This window comes from Coptis chinensis, chromosome 5 (genome assembly GCF_015680905.1).
Source record: "Coptis chinensis isolate HL-2020 chromosome 5, ASM1568090v1, whole genome shotgun sequence".
NCBI classification, from domain to species: Eukaryota; Viridiplantae; Streptophyta; class Magnoliopsida; order Ranunculales; family Ranunculaceae; genus Coptis; species Coptis chinensis.
Window position 1 is genome coordinate 83,171,075 of NC_141460.1, and position 14,234 is coordinate 83,185,308.

The 14,234-nt window shown below is 36.4% G+C and overlaps 3 protein-coding genes across 3 annotated transcripts; 2 read left to right on the top strand and 1 right to left on the bottom strand.

Annotated features, from left to right (window-relative positions):
• Positions 1 to 1,703: 1,703 nt before the first annotated feature.
• On the top strand, positions 1,704 to 2,864 carry LOC147499386 (uncharacterized). The gene is made up of 4 exons (XM_086563468.1): positions 1,704 to 1,950; positions 2,025 to 2,150; positions 2,238 to 2,503; positions 2,562 to 2,864. Exons 1-4 carry the CDS (start codon positions 1,806 to 1,808, stop codon positions 2,862 to 2,864), a joined length of 840 nt encoding a protein of 279 aa, XP_086419594.1. The 5' UTR covers positions 1,704 to 1,805.
• A 1,598-nt stretch (positions 2,865 to 4,462) lies between these two features.
• On the top strand, positions 4,463 to 7,780 carry LOC147499387 (uncharacterized). Its single transcript, XM_086563469.1, has 4 exons — positions 4,463 to 4,576; positions 4,683 to 5,081; positions 6,766 to 7,206; positions 7,334 to 7,780. The coding sequence occupies exons 1-4, from the start codon at positions 4,463 to 4,465 to the stop codon at positions 7,778 to 7,780; spliced, it is 1,401 nt and encodes a 466-aa protein (XP_086419595.1).
• An 885-nt stretch (positions 7,781 to 8,665) lies between these two features.
• On the bottom strand, positions 8,666 to 9,933 carry LOC147499388 (uncharacterized). Its single transcript, XM_086563470.1, has 2 exons — positions 9,897 to 9,933; positions 8,666 to 9,438 (listed from the first exon to the last, which is right to left on the bottom strand). The coding sequence occupies exons 1-2, from the start codon at positions 9,931 to 9,933 to the stop codon at positions 8,666 to 8,668; spliced, it is 810 nt and encodes a 269-aa protein (XP_086419596.1).
• Between the last annotated feature and the right edge of the window lie 4,301 nt (positions 9,934 to 14,234).

Below are 14,234 nucleotides of genomic sequence, written 5' to 3' on the forward strand. Positions count from 1 at the left end.
TCATCCTTCTCATCGCAAGTTTTTTTTTTTTTCCCGGATGAAGGTTTTTCCCTGGTACACCATCTTTCAAAGGACTCCAAATTCTTTCCAAGGTTGAAGGTTAGTATTTTTTCTTTGTTAGTACATATTTTTGGTACATATTTTTTTAGTATGAAGCGTTATTTCCCGTTGGGTGGATCCCGACTCTTCCGGGAACCAGTAACGCGTAAACCATGTCAAACCAAGACCGATCAATATCCGAACGGAATGGATTCGAACTTCTCCTAGAATAGTTTCCGGTGCTATATATAGTTTCCGGATTCGACAAACTGTCCATTGTCGTCATCTGTCTCTCGCCCATATATAGGATCAATGGAACCAAACTCTGAGGACGTGATTGGCATAAACCTGAGAAGAAAATAGGTGTTAGACTCCAATAAATCACATATTAGATATAATTTTATTTTCAGAGTAAAGATAGATGCATACTAAACAACTAGCTGCATACTTGGGCATACAACATGCATATTAAAACAACCATGCTAAGTTTGGCACGGAGATTGACCAAACCAAGATCAACTACTTCTTCGCCGGATTCCCAAATATGAACGGAATCAAAAGCAAGCCTGCATGATAATCTGTCTAATTTCTTTGAAAGAGAGTTATTAAAACTGCTATAACAACACTTTCATGGAGTATTATGTCGACTGTAGGTAAAAAGCACTACCTATTACATACCCCGTGGCATGTGGCATGTGGAATGCCCTATGCTTTAGAACAAACCGAAGGCGGCACATACACCACGCCGGCAATTGCAGTGGTGTGAGCCAATTTTACTCTTATCCACCAAAGATGGTGATGGCGCAGTTGTCTTAAAAATCCCTCGATATATTGGTAGTAATACCATAGTTTTACCGGAAAGCGGTGCCAAATGATTTTGATATATACCTTTGATGACGATGTTTACGGCTTTAAGCAAACTTGGTTGAAATTATGGCTTAGTTGAAACTTGAGTAATATATGTTGATCGAAGAAGTGGTTGTTCATGATCAGATAGGATAGTGTGTAAGCCACCTAATTTATATAATGTCATGGCTATATCAATTGTAGAGCCGAAACTTCATTTGTTGCCATCCCAACTCCTCCAAAAGGCTTTCAATCCACGGGTGTTACATCTTGACTTTAACCTTCACAAAGAAATGGTTCAAGAACCATGTATAAGCATTGAATTGAACAGGGTTATTAGCTTTAATGAAAAAGTAAATGTATGCCATGATGCACTTCTCAGTAGCAAATAGCTCGGATGCATATTTATCAAAAGTGACATGGGCGACTCTGTGGAGGCCATCCAGTGACATATTTTTCCAACCATCGGTGAATAGCATGCATCAAACCCTTATTGATGCTCTATAGCTGTAAAACTACAAACATTTCACATCCACCTGAAGTGTCACGTTTGAACCCAGAAATCTTAGCTATGAAAGGGTAACTTGCTAGCACCGGTATAGTCAAAATAAGTAAGTAACACTACCACGTGCACAAGAAATATCACTAAATTCACATATTTGTTTGATTCTCTGCTTTAACTTACTCATTTTCTTTCCAGTTTCCAAAGTGAGATTCTCGGTTTCTACATGATTTGAGTTGGCGAGAATTTATCCAGTAGAAAGCGATGGACACCAACAACAATCCAACTTGAAAAACTACATCAAGTATTTGATCAATTCAATGGAAGTCCAAATAAAGAGATAATTAACAATTTGAAGGCTGAACTAAATCAACACGGTAATGTTTCAGAAAAAAATATAGTTACTTGGTTTCGTAACATGCGTGCTAAGTTGAAAAGAAAAGCACTCATTAACGCAGAGAAAGATTCGGATGAAATTCAAGTAGAGATTGAAATTTCTCCAAAGAAGACCAAGCCTAATAATATGGAAGAAACTTCTGGTGACATTGTTCCTTCACAAGAAAGTATGTCTTAACTTACAACGATTCTGACAAGTACTTTATATATTCATGATACTAATGTTACTCTTAAATTGCAGGTCAGCATCAAGTATCAGTTAGAAAAACAACAACTACAAAGTCTACCCCAGTCAAAAGAAAACAGAGGAGGAAAACACAGAAGAGAAGTTATAAATCTAATCGTCTTAGTAGAATGAAACGTTTTGGTAAATATTTTCTTCTTATGTATTCAATTTATTGTTCTTATAGCACCAAATACTTTATTAAATGACATATTATTATTTTTTAAACAGTATCTATGCCCGGAACAAGTGAAGAAGAAGCTAAAATAAATAGAGCTAAACGAAAAGAGATGCTGAATTTGAAGAGCATTGGAAACGATAATTACATTGACGATGAAAGTGATGATGATTACCTATCACAAATGAGTGGATCAGATTCCGACATTGAAGTGGACAATGAAACTGAAGTTTCCATTTCATGTGGAATAGATGTCTCACATAAAAGTAATTTTCTTACAGCAATGTTTTATATTCTTATTATAATTAAATTCAGCAATGTTTTATATTCTTATTATAATTAAATTCTTTAATTTTTATTAACTTTTTGCCTTGCAGGAAGTTGTTTTGAGCCTTTGGATTTTGGATGTCCAACATCCATATGTTCTCATCTTGGAGCTATTGTGCGGGAATGAAGAAAGGAATGATAGGAGCAAAAAACCTATTAATCCTAAATTCTCAATATGTTGTCAGAATGGAAAGGTTCAATTGCCTCTTCTAAAAGATACTCCAGAATTTTTGAAGAATCTTTTGGATTGCAATGGAGGGTCAAAATCGTTAAATTACATGGAAAAACATCGGCATTTACAACTCAATGTTCGCGTTCACATCTACTGGTGGACAAGTTCAGAGCTCAATTAATGATGGAAAGGCACCCTTTGTTTATAAAATAAAAGGGCAAAATCACCACAAAATTGGAACATTGCTTCCAGCTGAAGGAGTACGTCCAAGGTTTGCACAGTTGTACATACATGATAATTGAAAATGAAGTCACCCACAGGTTGAACTCTCTTAGTAAGAAAATTGTTAAGAGGAATCCAAAATATGCTTTAGATTCTAGCATTGTTCAAGGATTGATAAATATGTTGAATGTTACCAACGAACTCACCAAGACTTATAGAATGGCAAGGGATAGATTTAAAGAATGTCATGTGGCCGACGTCAGCATACAATTGATTAATAGAAGACAAAAAGATGGAAGACTTTATAATTTGCCATCATCAAAAGAGATAGCTGGTCTAATCGTTGGCAATGGTGATGAATTTAACGAAAGCACGAGATGTTATTGTGGACAAAAAGGATTTGGCTTGAAGAGAATCAACGAATTGCTTCCAAGTTTCATGGCAATGCAAGATCCACTTTTGTTCCCCATTTGAAGATGGATCTGAGACTTGACATTCCATATAGAAACAATGCAAGAGTTGGAAAAGAAAAAATATTAGCATGAGAGAATACTATGCTTTTTAGATTACAACTTCGACGCCTTAATGAAGGCCGGACAATAGTTCGTGGGAAAAAAAATTGAGACTGAACAACTTTGTGTAGATTCTTATCAATTTGTTGAACAAAATAGAATGGATTGGGTTGAAATAATCAGCAAACGATTCGGGCAGAATTGTATCAAGGATTAGTAGATGCAGTTGTTGCGTTGGTGACACGAGGCCTGGTACTGTAGGCAAACGGTTAGTTCTTCCTTCATCTTTCACAGGTGGTCCGCGGTACATGGTACAGAACTATCAAGATGCCATTGCAATATGCAGGCACACAGGTTCCCCAGATCTCTTCATTACTTTTACATGCAACCCTAAATGGCGAAATCCGAGAGATGTATTGACATGATAGCTCCCGGTTATAAACCGTAAGACTTTCCGATATTGTTGCAAGAGTTTTTGAGATGAAATTGCACCTAACCGATGACTGATTTACAAAAAGCGCCAAGAAATTTGGGAAGGCTTCAAGGTAACCTATATACTATCTTTGTTTTAATTAATTTAAAATTCATAATATTTTATGAAAATATTAATAAATACGTGTTTTGTTAATGTTTTGCAGCATTATACACTATTGAATTCCAAAAGAGAGGTTTACCATGACGCTCACATTTTACTTTTTTCGGACAACGCTTGAAGCCTACTACTCCTTCACTAATCAACAAGCTCATATCGCCAGAGTTACGGACCCAATTGGTGACAAAATTGCTTATGATTGATTGCTAGAATTCATGATACATGGGCCATGCGGAATAGAAAACTTAGATCCCCTTGCATGAATGAGAAAAAGTGTACTAAGTTCTATCCAAGACCGTTTAGTGAAGAAACAACCATTGGCGACAATGACTTCACACGGTTTACGTGAGGCTAAATAACAATCGAAAAGGGAATGAAGAAGAATATAGAAGTTGATAAGATGGGTTGTTCCACACAATGTTGATTTGATAGTTAAGTACCAAGCTCATATTAATGTGGAACACCGCAACAAGGGAAGATCAATCAAATACCTTTTCAAATACATTAACAAGGGAAGGGACGGAGGCTACTGCAATTATTGTTGAAAACATGGTTCTGACAAAGATAGTACTCATCAAATAGTAAAGGGCGTTGATGAAGTTGCAAATTTCTTAGGCTGCCGATTCTTATCCGCTACAAGCGGTTTGGAGACTATTGAAATTTGATATTCAAGATCTTAAGACACGGCGTTGAAAGGTTACCATTCCATCTTGAAGGTGAGCATTTGGTTTATTATAGTGAGAGAGATGATGCAAGAGATGTTGTAAACAGGAAATCTTCATCAAAAACCAAGTTCACAGAGTGGTTTAAAGCAAATATTGAGTATCCAGAATTAGCTATGGGTCTTACGTATGTTGATTTTCCTACTCAATTCGTATGGGATAAGAAGGAAAGGAAGTGGAAACCAAGAAAAAATGGGAAAAAAATTGGACGTGTCTACTACGCACATCCTACTTCAGGAGAGAGATTTTATCTGCGACTGTTGCTGAATATCGTCAAAGGTCCTTTGTCTTATGAAGATATTAAAACTGTTAATGGAAAAGTTTATCCAACTTTCAGAGCAGCATGTCAGGTATATTTTATTACATATTCCATATTAACTTTTTTTTTTTATATTGAATTAGATTGGATGGGACGATGTGGAATAAAATTAGGAGTTGTTCTCTGTCCAAGTCTGACATAATCAATATGTGTTGAGTAATTATAATCCAACACACTAACATAAATAATTATCCAAAATAAACTTTAACATAACTATGTAAAATGCGAACATCGTAAAGTGTGAACGTCTCGAATTCGAGCTCGAGTTTTAAACTGTGCTCAAACTTGACTCATATTATTGAATGAGAGAGCTGTTGACGAGCCAAGTTCGAGTTACTCACACACCCACGCCTCATAATAAATAGAATAGATGGAGATGGGCATGGCATCCCAGACGGGGAGACTAAAAACCGAATCCGAGGTTGCTTCTCAGATTCCAACATTCAACTATAAAACTACCTTTGGATGTTTCTTTGGCATTTCATTAGTTATCTGTAACGGCCATGAGCCCATGACGTTGTTGCTCCTACAGTCCTACTTTAGTATCAAGATATGTCAGATTTGGCCGGATTGTGAATATAGGCAGACTAGGCACAAAAAAGAATGCACTTCTAAGTTCTAACACCTCTGATATTACTTTAAAATATAATCTATTCGTGAAAACGATTGTGAAAAATAAAATGAAAAAAATCTTAGTAGTACTGTCCACGGGGATTGTTATGAACTGCCAAAAAATAACACCCAGAATGGAACATTATAGACACAAATACTTAATTGGGTGTTTACAGACAACAACAGGGCTATTAGAAAAGCAGCCTCTAAATCTGATATTTCTTTCTAATGAATATATAACAATTAAGTTACAAATGGACCTATCCTGCAGTCCATAATATGTACTGTGGGGAGCTGATGGTTTTTACTCCCCTCTATCTCTGAACCTCTGCAATGAAGGCCTTTAGGAGATTCAACTTCCACTTGCCAAGTCCAAGTCCACCGTACCGAGATGAACACTAATTTACTGGCAGTTTCTCTTGAATTTGCATCAGCTGAAATGGACCTCCTCCATAATGCTTAAGAGACTCAAATTTGGTGCACTTAGTGTACATTGTCCACCTCTATGCATATTACACAAGTTTGCTGCATATTATGCAAATTTTCAACTCCCAGCAACTAGGAACTGAGCAGATGGACATTCAAGGCAAAAAATGGTGGGAGATCAACATCTGATGGATCTGTTGCAGGAATGGCTTTTGATATATCTTCGGTAGAAAAGGGAATGCTGCAATAAAGAGATGGAAGAGAATAGGATATATACTATGGTAGAAAATCTACAGAAGTAGTAAATGAGCTCAAGTAATCAATTTCACACGAAGTAAAACTACGCTTCAAATTACTACAATATTTTGAAACAGCAATGACCAAGAGATCTTTCATTATGCATGCACTGTAAGCTCAAATATCTAAAAGGTAATAAGAAACTCCAGATCAAAAATATTCAGGGTCCGACCTGATTCGTGAAACCAATCCTGCAAAACAGTTATTCCAATTAAAAGGCCATTAAATGTAATAAATATTTGAATACATTAGAAGAAAAATAATAATAAGAAGACAATATTATATATAAAACAAAACCTTAGCTCATTTATGATGGTTTACTATTAAAATGCAATTCATATTGTTACATTATTATTCTAATTTTTCATTTTTATATCAAGGCACATGGATTACTTGAGGACGACAGTGAATGGGATGACGCTATGGAGGAAGCAAGTCATTGGCAAGTTCCAAAATCTTTGAGACAATTGTTCGTCACATTGATTTTGTTTTGTGGGGTGACATATCCTGAAAAACTTTGGGAGAAACATCAAAAGCACCTCGGAGAAGATATTTTGTTTCGATATAGAAAGAAGAACAATAATGAGAATCTCACACTCACTGAAGAACAGATTAGAAATGAGACTCTCTGTGAGATTGAACAAATTATGGCTGAAAAAGGATTATCTCTCACAAACATTCCTGATTTCCCGAAATTTAATATGTCTTCAAGGATCTCCACAGATAACAGATTGATTGCTGAAGAATTAGATTACGACTGCAATGAGTTGCGAAAAGAATATGAGATTCTTAACAACGGAATGAATGCTAATCAACGTCAGGTATTCAACTCTGTTAATGATCTGATTCAATCTCAATCGAGGGTGTTTTTTTAATGCGGATCTTGGAGGAAGCGGCAAAACATATCTTTACAAAACAATTATATCTAAACTTCGGTCTGAAGGAAAGATTGTTCTTGCAGTTGCGTCTTCTGGGATAGCTGCGCTCCTACTTCCAGGTGGAAGGACTGCTCACTCTAGGTTTAAAATTGTTATTCCGACTGATGAAAACACCAATTGTGACATCTCTCAAGGGACATTATTACACAACCTTATCAGACGGGCTGATCTAATAGTGTGGGACGAAGCACCAATGACTCACAGACATGGATTTGAAGCAGTAAACCGTACACTGGAGGATCTTTTTAAATCACAAGGCAAAGAATTTGGTGGTAAAACATTCCTAATGGGAGGAGATTTCAGACAGATATTACCAGTCATTCCAAGAGGACGTTATAAAGGGTTATGGATGTATTTCCTGGGCCCAATTTGTGGAGCTGGATCCTACTTCAAGAAGCATCTTGAGTTTGGATTCATTATTGTACTCGAACTTCACTGCCTGAGTAAGATATCCTGAACTAGCAAGGAAGTATACGGTCTAATTCCTAGGCCTACATAACGACTTCTTCTACCCAAAGAATCCTATTTATACTTAAGTTCCTAAACAAACATATCTAATAAGAATCCTATTAATACTAAACTTCTAATAACATAATAAAACCTAAACAAACCTATATAAAAAAAAAAAAAACCCACGATCCTCCTAACACAAAACAAAAAACAAAGGTAAACTTTCAGTTTTTTCTTTTAGTCTTGATTTACATTAGTTTTACATATATAACTGAGTTTTTTTTCTTTTTTTCATTGCATGCAATAGAAGATATTCAATCAAGGCTTCAGAAAGAGTTAACAAAATCGATAAGGTAAACAATTTCTTTTCCAGTATTTCTCTTTTATGATTCAACTGATGATAATATTAAAGTTTAAACACATGAGATATTAGCGTTTTTTAATTCAAAATTATATTGAACTATATTGAACTTAAGACCTGTATTAGTGTAACAACCACTCACTATTAACTGTTCGCGTGGGGACGGACCAGGGAGGACCGCATTTGATGGGCTTAGTGCTCTTAGCTAGACTAGACTTCTGTAGTTCTTTCTGCGTCCATCGGTACAGCTTCTTAGTCATCTCTGGATTTCATGTTACCATGGGAAGGACCGATCACTACGCTTAGAGTATAGGCGTCACAGGCTGAAAGAGTAATCACTGTCTTTTTCAGCTATCCTTACCTAAAGGCCCCGCCGATAGGGTAAATCAGACTTATACTAGGAGTCTCAGAACCAAAGAGATTTAGAGGCATAACTGGGCAGGCCTCCGATTCTATTATCCGGGATTCAATCCAGAAGAAGGAGATACTATGAAGCTCATTAATTAGAGCTTTGATTCAAAAGTAAGCTTCTCAATATTGTGGATAGACAAGTCTCGGTCTCCTTAGAAGCGGTCTGCTTATCCGCTGTCTTAAACCTTCCGACCTACGACCACGAGGTCTTGGGGGTATCTTCAAACTGGAATCAACCTCTTTCCCCTCTCTTCCACTTTCCTTTTCGGAATTGCCTCGCCCATAGATGGGTGTAATATCAGCTTCAGTTACCTCCCCTTTGCACACTGGGCACTCCCTATGATCACAGTGAATATGCAACCACTGATATAAACACGGCCAACAGAACAAATGACCACATGAAGTAACAACTGGTTCCTTAGCCACATCCAAACACACATTGCAATCAAAATTCGCCATTCCATTCCCTTGCTCCTTTCCATCCTGTCTTAAATCCTCAACCACAACGCCTTCTGCACTATCTTTTGGGGACACACCATCCATTTCATTCAACCCCTCAGAAACTATAGTACCACCACCACTACGAACAGCCTGGACAGCTGCTGCTGCCGATGAAAATGCTGCACTCGAGTCAGACTCCACTCCATAAGGAACCCTAGACCTATACCTCCTAACCCTCAGTCTACGATTCGCTTCAATCAATCTCCTAAAACGAAACTCTGGGTATTGAAGAAGGTCTCGCTGAAAAGAGCCATCATCAACCCCTCGATACGAACGAGTGACAGGACCACCACCCAACCCGCCACCAATATTATCAGTATTATTGACTTGATTAGTAGTAGTAGGTGAAACCGGAAAATACGGAACATGAGTATGATAACCCAAAACCGACGCTTTCAATCCAACCCAGCATGAACAAGATCAGGAACAGTTAACCTCCCACCAAAAATCTCATTCACAGCTACAGCTGCAGCAGCAGCACTCGCACCACTAAACCCCAAACATCTCTCCAACCAAAAATCTCATTCACAGCAGCACTCACTCCACTAGACCCCAAACCACTCTTCCACCAAAAATCTCATTAACGGATAAAGCTGCAGCAGCAGCACTCGCCGCACTCGACCCCAAACCACTCTCCCACCAAAAATCTCATTGACTGCTACAGCTGCAACGGCAGCACTCGCCACACTCAAACCCAAACCATTCCCTAACGGCAACCCTTTCTCAAAGTGTTTCTAACAACAATAATGCAACTCTCTTTTCCAATCATTTGCATTTTGTTGACATAACATAATATACAAGTATATTACACAACTGCGACAATTCAATAAAAACATTCTAACAAGTGTACCAGTCAAATAACTGAGGCCAAAAATAATGCTCGACATTACTCGATTATATACTTTTCTAGAACATACAATGCAAATTAAACACTAATTAAGAAATTATAATCAATAAAGCAAATTAATAATGCGAAAAAAGATACTAACCTGTGCAATCATTCTGTGTGAAACCTTTCTTAAGTAGACTACATCCGGAATCTCCCTTTTCTCCTGTGAAGACATTCGTCTGTAAAATGTAGGGCTGGCCTGTCCTGTTTCCCAAGAACTCAAAATCTATCTCATCATGCTTTGAGTTTTGAGATGATAGCTGAACATCATTTCTGCACATTTGCAGAAATATAAGAAATTTGGAATACTTCCCAAGTGATTAAGTGAACAAGAACTTTTGGTGAACAGGAACCACTTACATAGAAGGCATTGCAGATTCAGGTCGCTCATGCCAATCTGGCAACTGTAGCATATAGGTTCCATTGTTTCCACTGTCCCATCTGGGAACATAGCTTCAAGCTCCGAGACATTAAATCAGACGTTTTTCCCGTGTTCAGGAGCCCTGGCCAAGTTTCTTCTATTGAAGACCTCACACAATCCATACTCGATCGTTACCTTGACCTCATTATCGACGTCCATGTAGTTTGCGTTTTTGTCGACGGTACATAGTGCCGATACAATCTGTGAAGCCGTTTGTACGCAACGCAAGAAAGGCGATACAATAACTCTGTGGATTGGTGCTGAAAGATTGTCCTTCAATTGTTTTCCTATGGCGAAAGCTCTAGCTTTACCTGTGTCCGACAGAGGCGGATCCCATGGTCGTTCTGCTGTTGATTTCCAAAGTGGATCTTCACAGTCTAACCGATCACCATGTCTCATCACAGTGATACCATCTTAATTTGCATACTGAAGTGTCCAAACAAGTAAGACCCCTTTGACTGAAACCCAGTACTTGATACACAGATCCAAGTTAAACACTATCAGTACACTCAGGTTTTCCCAACAAAAAAACAGGAAACATAATTGAGTATTGCTCTTACAGTCTTACCAGTGTATTTGTCAACGAGGAGCTGAATCTCATTACCACCATTGAAGTACTTAATGTGATCAAAAGCCCATGTGGGCACATAGTTCCTGTTAAATGTAACATGAACAGCTTTCTTTGGAGCTGCACTCATTGCTCCTGATGCTAAGAATAAAAACACCAAACACAGAATCCCCACTGAAGAAACAGCCATCTTTACTTCTTTTGGAAAAATAAAATGAGAGCTAATGTAACAAGAGCAATGGGGGGTCTATTGTGGCTGCGTTTGAGTGTCTAATAACAACTATAATCAATTTAGTTTGAAAGGAAGCTGTCATACGAGGGGGACCAGTTCCTTGCTTGCGTCAGATTCACCCCACGGTTAAGGGTTCAGTCTCATTCGAAGCTTTAGACAAAGAGAGATAATGGAGGAAGAGATATGACAAGACGGATTCAACCTCTGAATCTACTTCCCGCTGGTATTCTTTGTGCCTATATGGTGTTTACGGGGTGGGACTAAAAGGTGTATACCTTCCCTGTGCTTCGAGCTATTCGCTATTCTAAGGCAGTCTTTCTGACTAGAAAGGCAGGAGAAAGATGGCTACATATCACAGCTCTATACCGTCGGAAAAAGAGGTACCAATTCAAATTTGAATTGATACAGTACCCGCTTAAAACATAAGTTATAATTTGTTGGGCCCAGGCCCAAAAGTAATAGTATACTTATAGGTTTCTAAACCAGATAGCTTCTACCTAATTTTAAAAAAATAAATCTAATTTAAAATAAGGTTATTTAGTTTTAGGTCGTCCCAATAATAAGGGTATTTGCATTGGACCCAAAGTTTTACGTTTCTTAGCTTTAGGTAACTCTATCGTTAGTTAACGATTCATTTACCAAGTTTGACCGTCTATTGTGGTGTGTATGGTGTTATGCCCTTTCAAAATGCAACAACAACCCTCACACGTTTTGCACGTGCCCACACTATAAAATTCAAAATCCAAATTATAATCCATGATCCTGATAAAGTGGAGGTTGCAAAAAAGGATAAGCCCACTGTTCCAAAATATCAAAATTTAAGAGATATACAAAACTAAAAACCTACGAAAATTGAACTTCCAATCCCTTAGTAAAACATAATCTATTAACCTAAAAAAAACAATTTAACTACACATATCGAAAAACCAGGTAGCCTATTTTCTTCCTCTTCTCTATTATTTACAATTGTTTATTGACTTCATTTTATTATGTATATTGCAGATAATGGCGTATGAAAATTACAGCTTATGTAAAAAAAAAATGTTAAAGGAGATTCTAGAAGCAGGACTTAACATTCAACAAGATCCAGTCTACAACACAGAATTAGAGAGCGGACGATTCAAAAGCACTGTGACATTAAAGTTACCAAAAGACTTATTCTTTAACAGTGAAGACGTCATAGTTAAAGAAATTGATGGAAGCCCAACATATTACATTTGCAAAAGCGAGAGGATTAAGCAGACTTTTCACATAATACAGGTTTATAAAGGATGAGCGTGATATGGAAATTGAAGACTTCAATTTCAAAGAACTTATAAAGAAAAAGAATAGAAGTTGAAGAGAAACAGAATCAATTCGACATCCTCAAAAAAATATTATGCTAGATTGTTTGGTTGATGATAAACACAACAAAGATAAAATATATTATCTCGAAGAAAAAATTAAAGGAATGAAAGGCATGGAGAGTTCCATAATAAAGAAAAGAAAACCATGAGGATTAGTACTTTAATACCAAAACTTTATTATGTTGGTCACATAGTATTTTTTAATGGCCAAGGTTTAACGCTTCTTCTTATTTATGAAAGTTTGTCACTATAGAGTTAGTTAATTTTTAGTTTAAATTTATAATATAAGCACGCTCACTTTTACAATTCTACTACTTCAAGTTATATTGTGTTCGATATCAAAAAAAAAATGCAAAGCAAAGATAACATATCCATATTAATTTTTTGGATGTAGATGGAGGAGGAAACACAGAGTACTGAAATCAAAATTATATTTTTGGATTAAGGTTTGTTTTGATATTTTACATTAGTACAAAACAACATGTAAAGCTGGCTTAGGGGCTGAAAGTTTACAAGCAGAAAAATTAAACACAAATACAAATCAAAGGAATTAACACATCAACATGTTTAATCAGTCTTAACTATCGTATGTCTGAACAACCTATATACGTCTTTCGTGGTTCTTCTGATTTCAGTCTAACCAAAGTGGGTAAGTATATTACATGGGATACAAATGCATTGAACTGACCTCATATAATAATTAATAGGAATCGAAAGCTCAAACAATATATTATTGAAAGAGGTTAGATGCATTATTTATTCGACAGAAGCTTCTAACCAACTCAATTTTTAAATTAAGTTACTTGGTCAAGCAAAATGCGTTGCTTATTCAGCCAAGTCTTCAATTTAGTTCGGATTTTATCCAATCATATCGTTAATAAATTTCACCAATTCCAATAAATTTCACCATAACAAACAACTGTATGCAAATGCATTGAACTAACTTCAAAGAATAATTCACGGAGAATCGGAAATTGGATACAAATGCATTGAGCTAATATCAAATAATAATTAACAAAAATCAGAAACTAGATGCAACTGCATTGAACCAACCTAAATCGAATACTGAAACAAATTTATCAAACTAACCTCAAAAAATTATTAAAGAGAAATCGAGAAATTTGATGCAAATGTAACGAACTAACCTCAAAAATAATTAATGGGAAATTAGAACATGAATGCAAATGCATTGACCTAAACACAACGAATAATTAACGGAAATCGTAAACCTGGATGCAAATGCATGGGCCGACCTCAAAGAATAATTAACGAAATAGAAAAATAGATAAAACATATTGAACTAGCCTCAAAGAATAATTAATGGTAAATCGAAACCGGATGCCAATACATCGAACTAACCTCAAAGAATAATTAACGAAAAATCGAAACCTGATAAAAATACAACGAACTAATCTCAAAAAGAACAATTAATGGAAAATTGGAGGCTGGATACAAATGCATAGAACTAACCTCAACAAATTATTAACGGGAAATCGAAAACTAGATGCAAATACATCGAACTAACCTCAAATAATAATTAACGAAAAAAATCAGAAATTGGATGTAATGACATCGAGCTAACCTCAAAGAATCATTAACTAACATGAAATCATAAACTAGATGCATAATCATAAAATACAAATCTAACTAACGAAAAATTAAAAGCGGGATACAAATACATTGAAGTGACCTCATAGAATAATTAATAGGAATCAAAAGCTGGATGCAACTA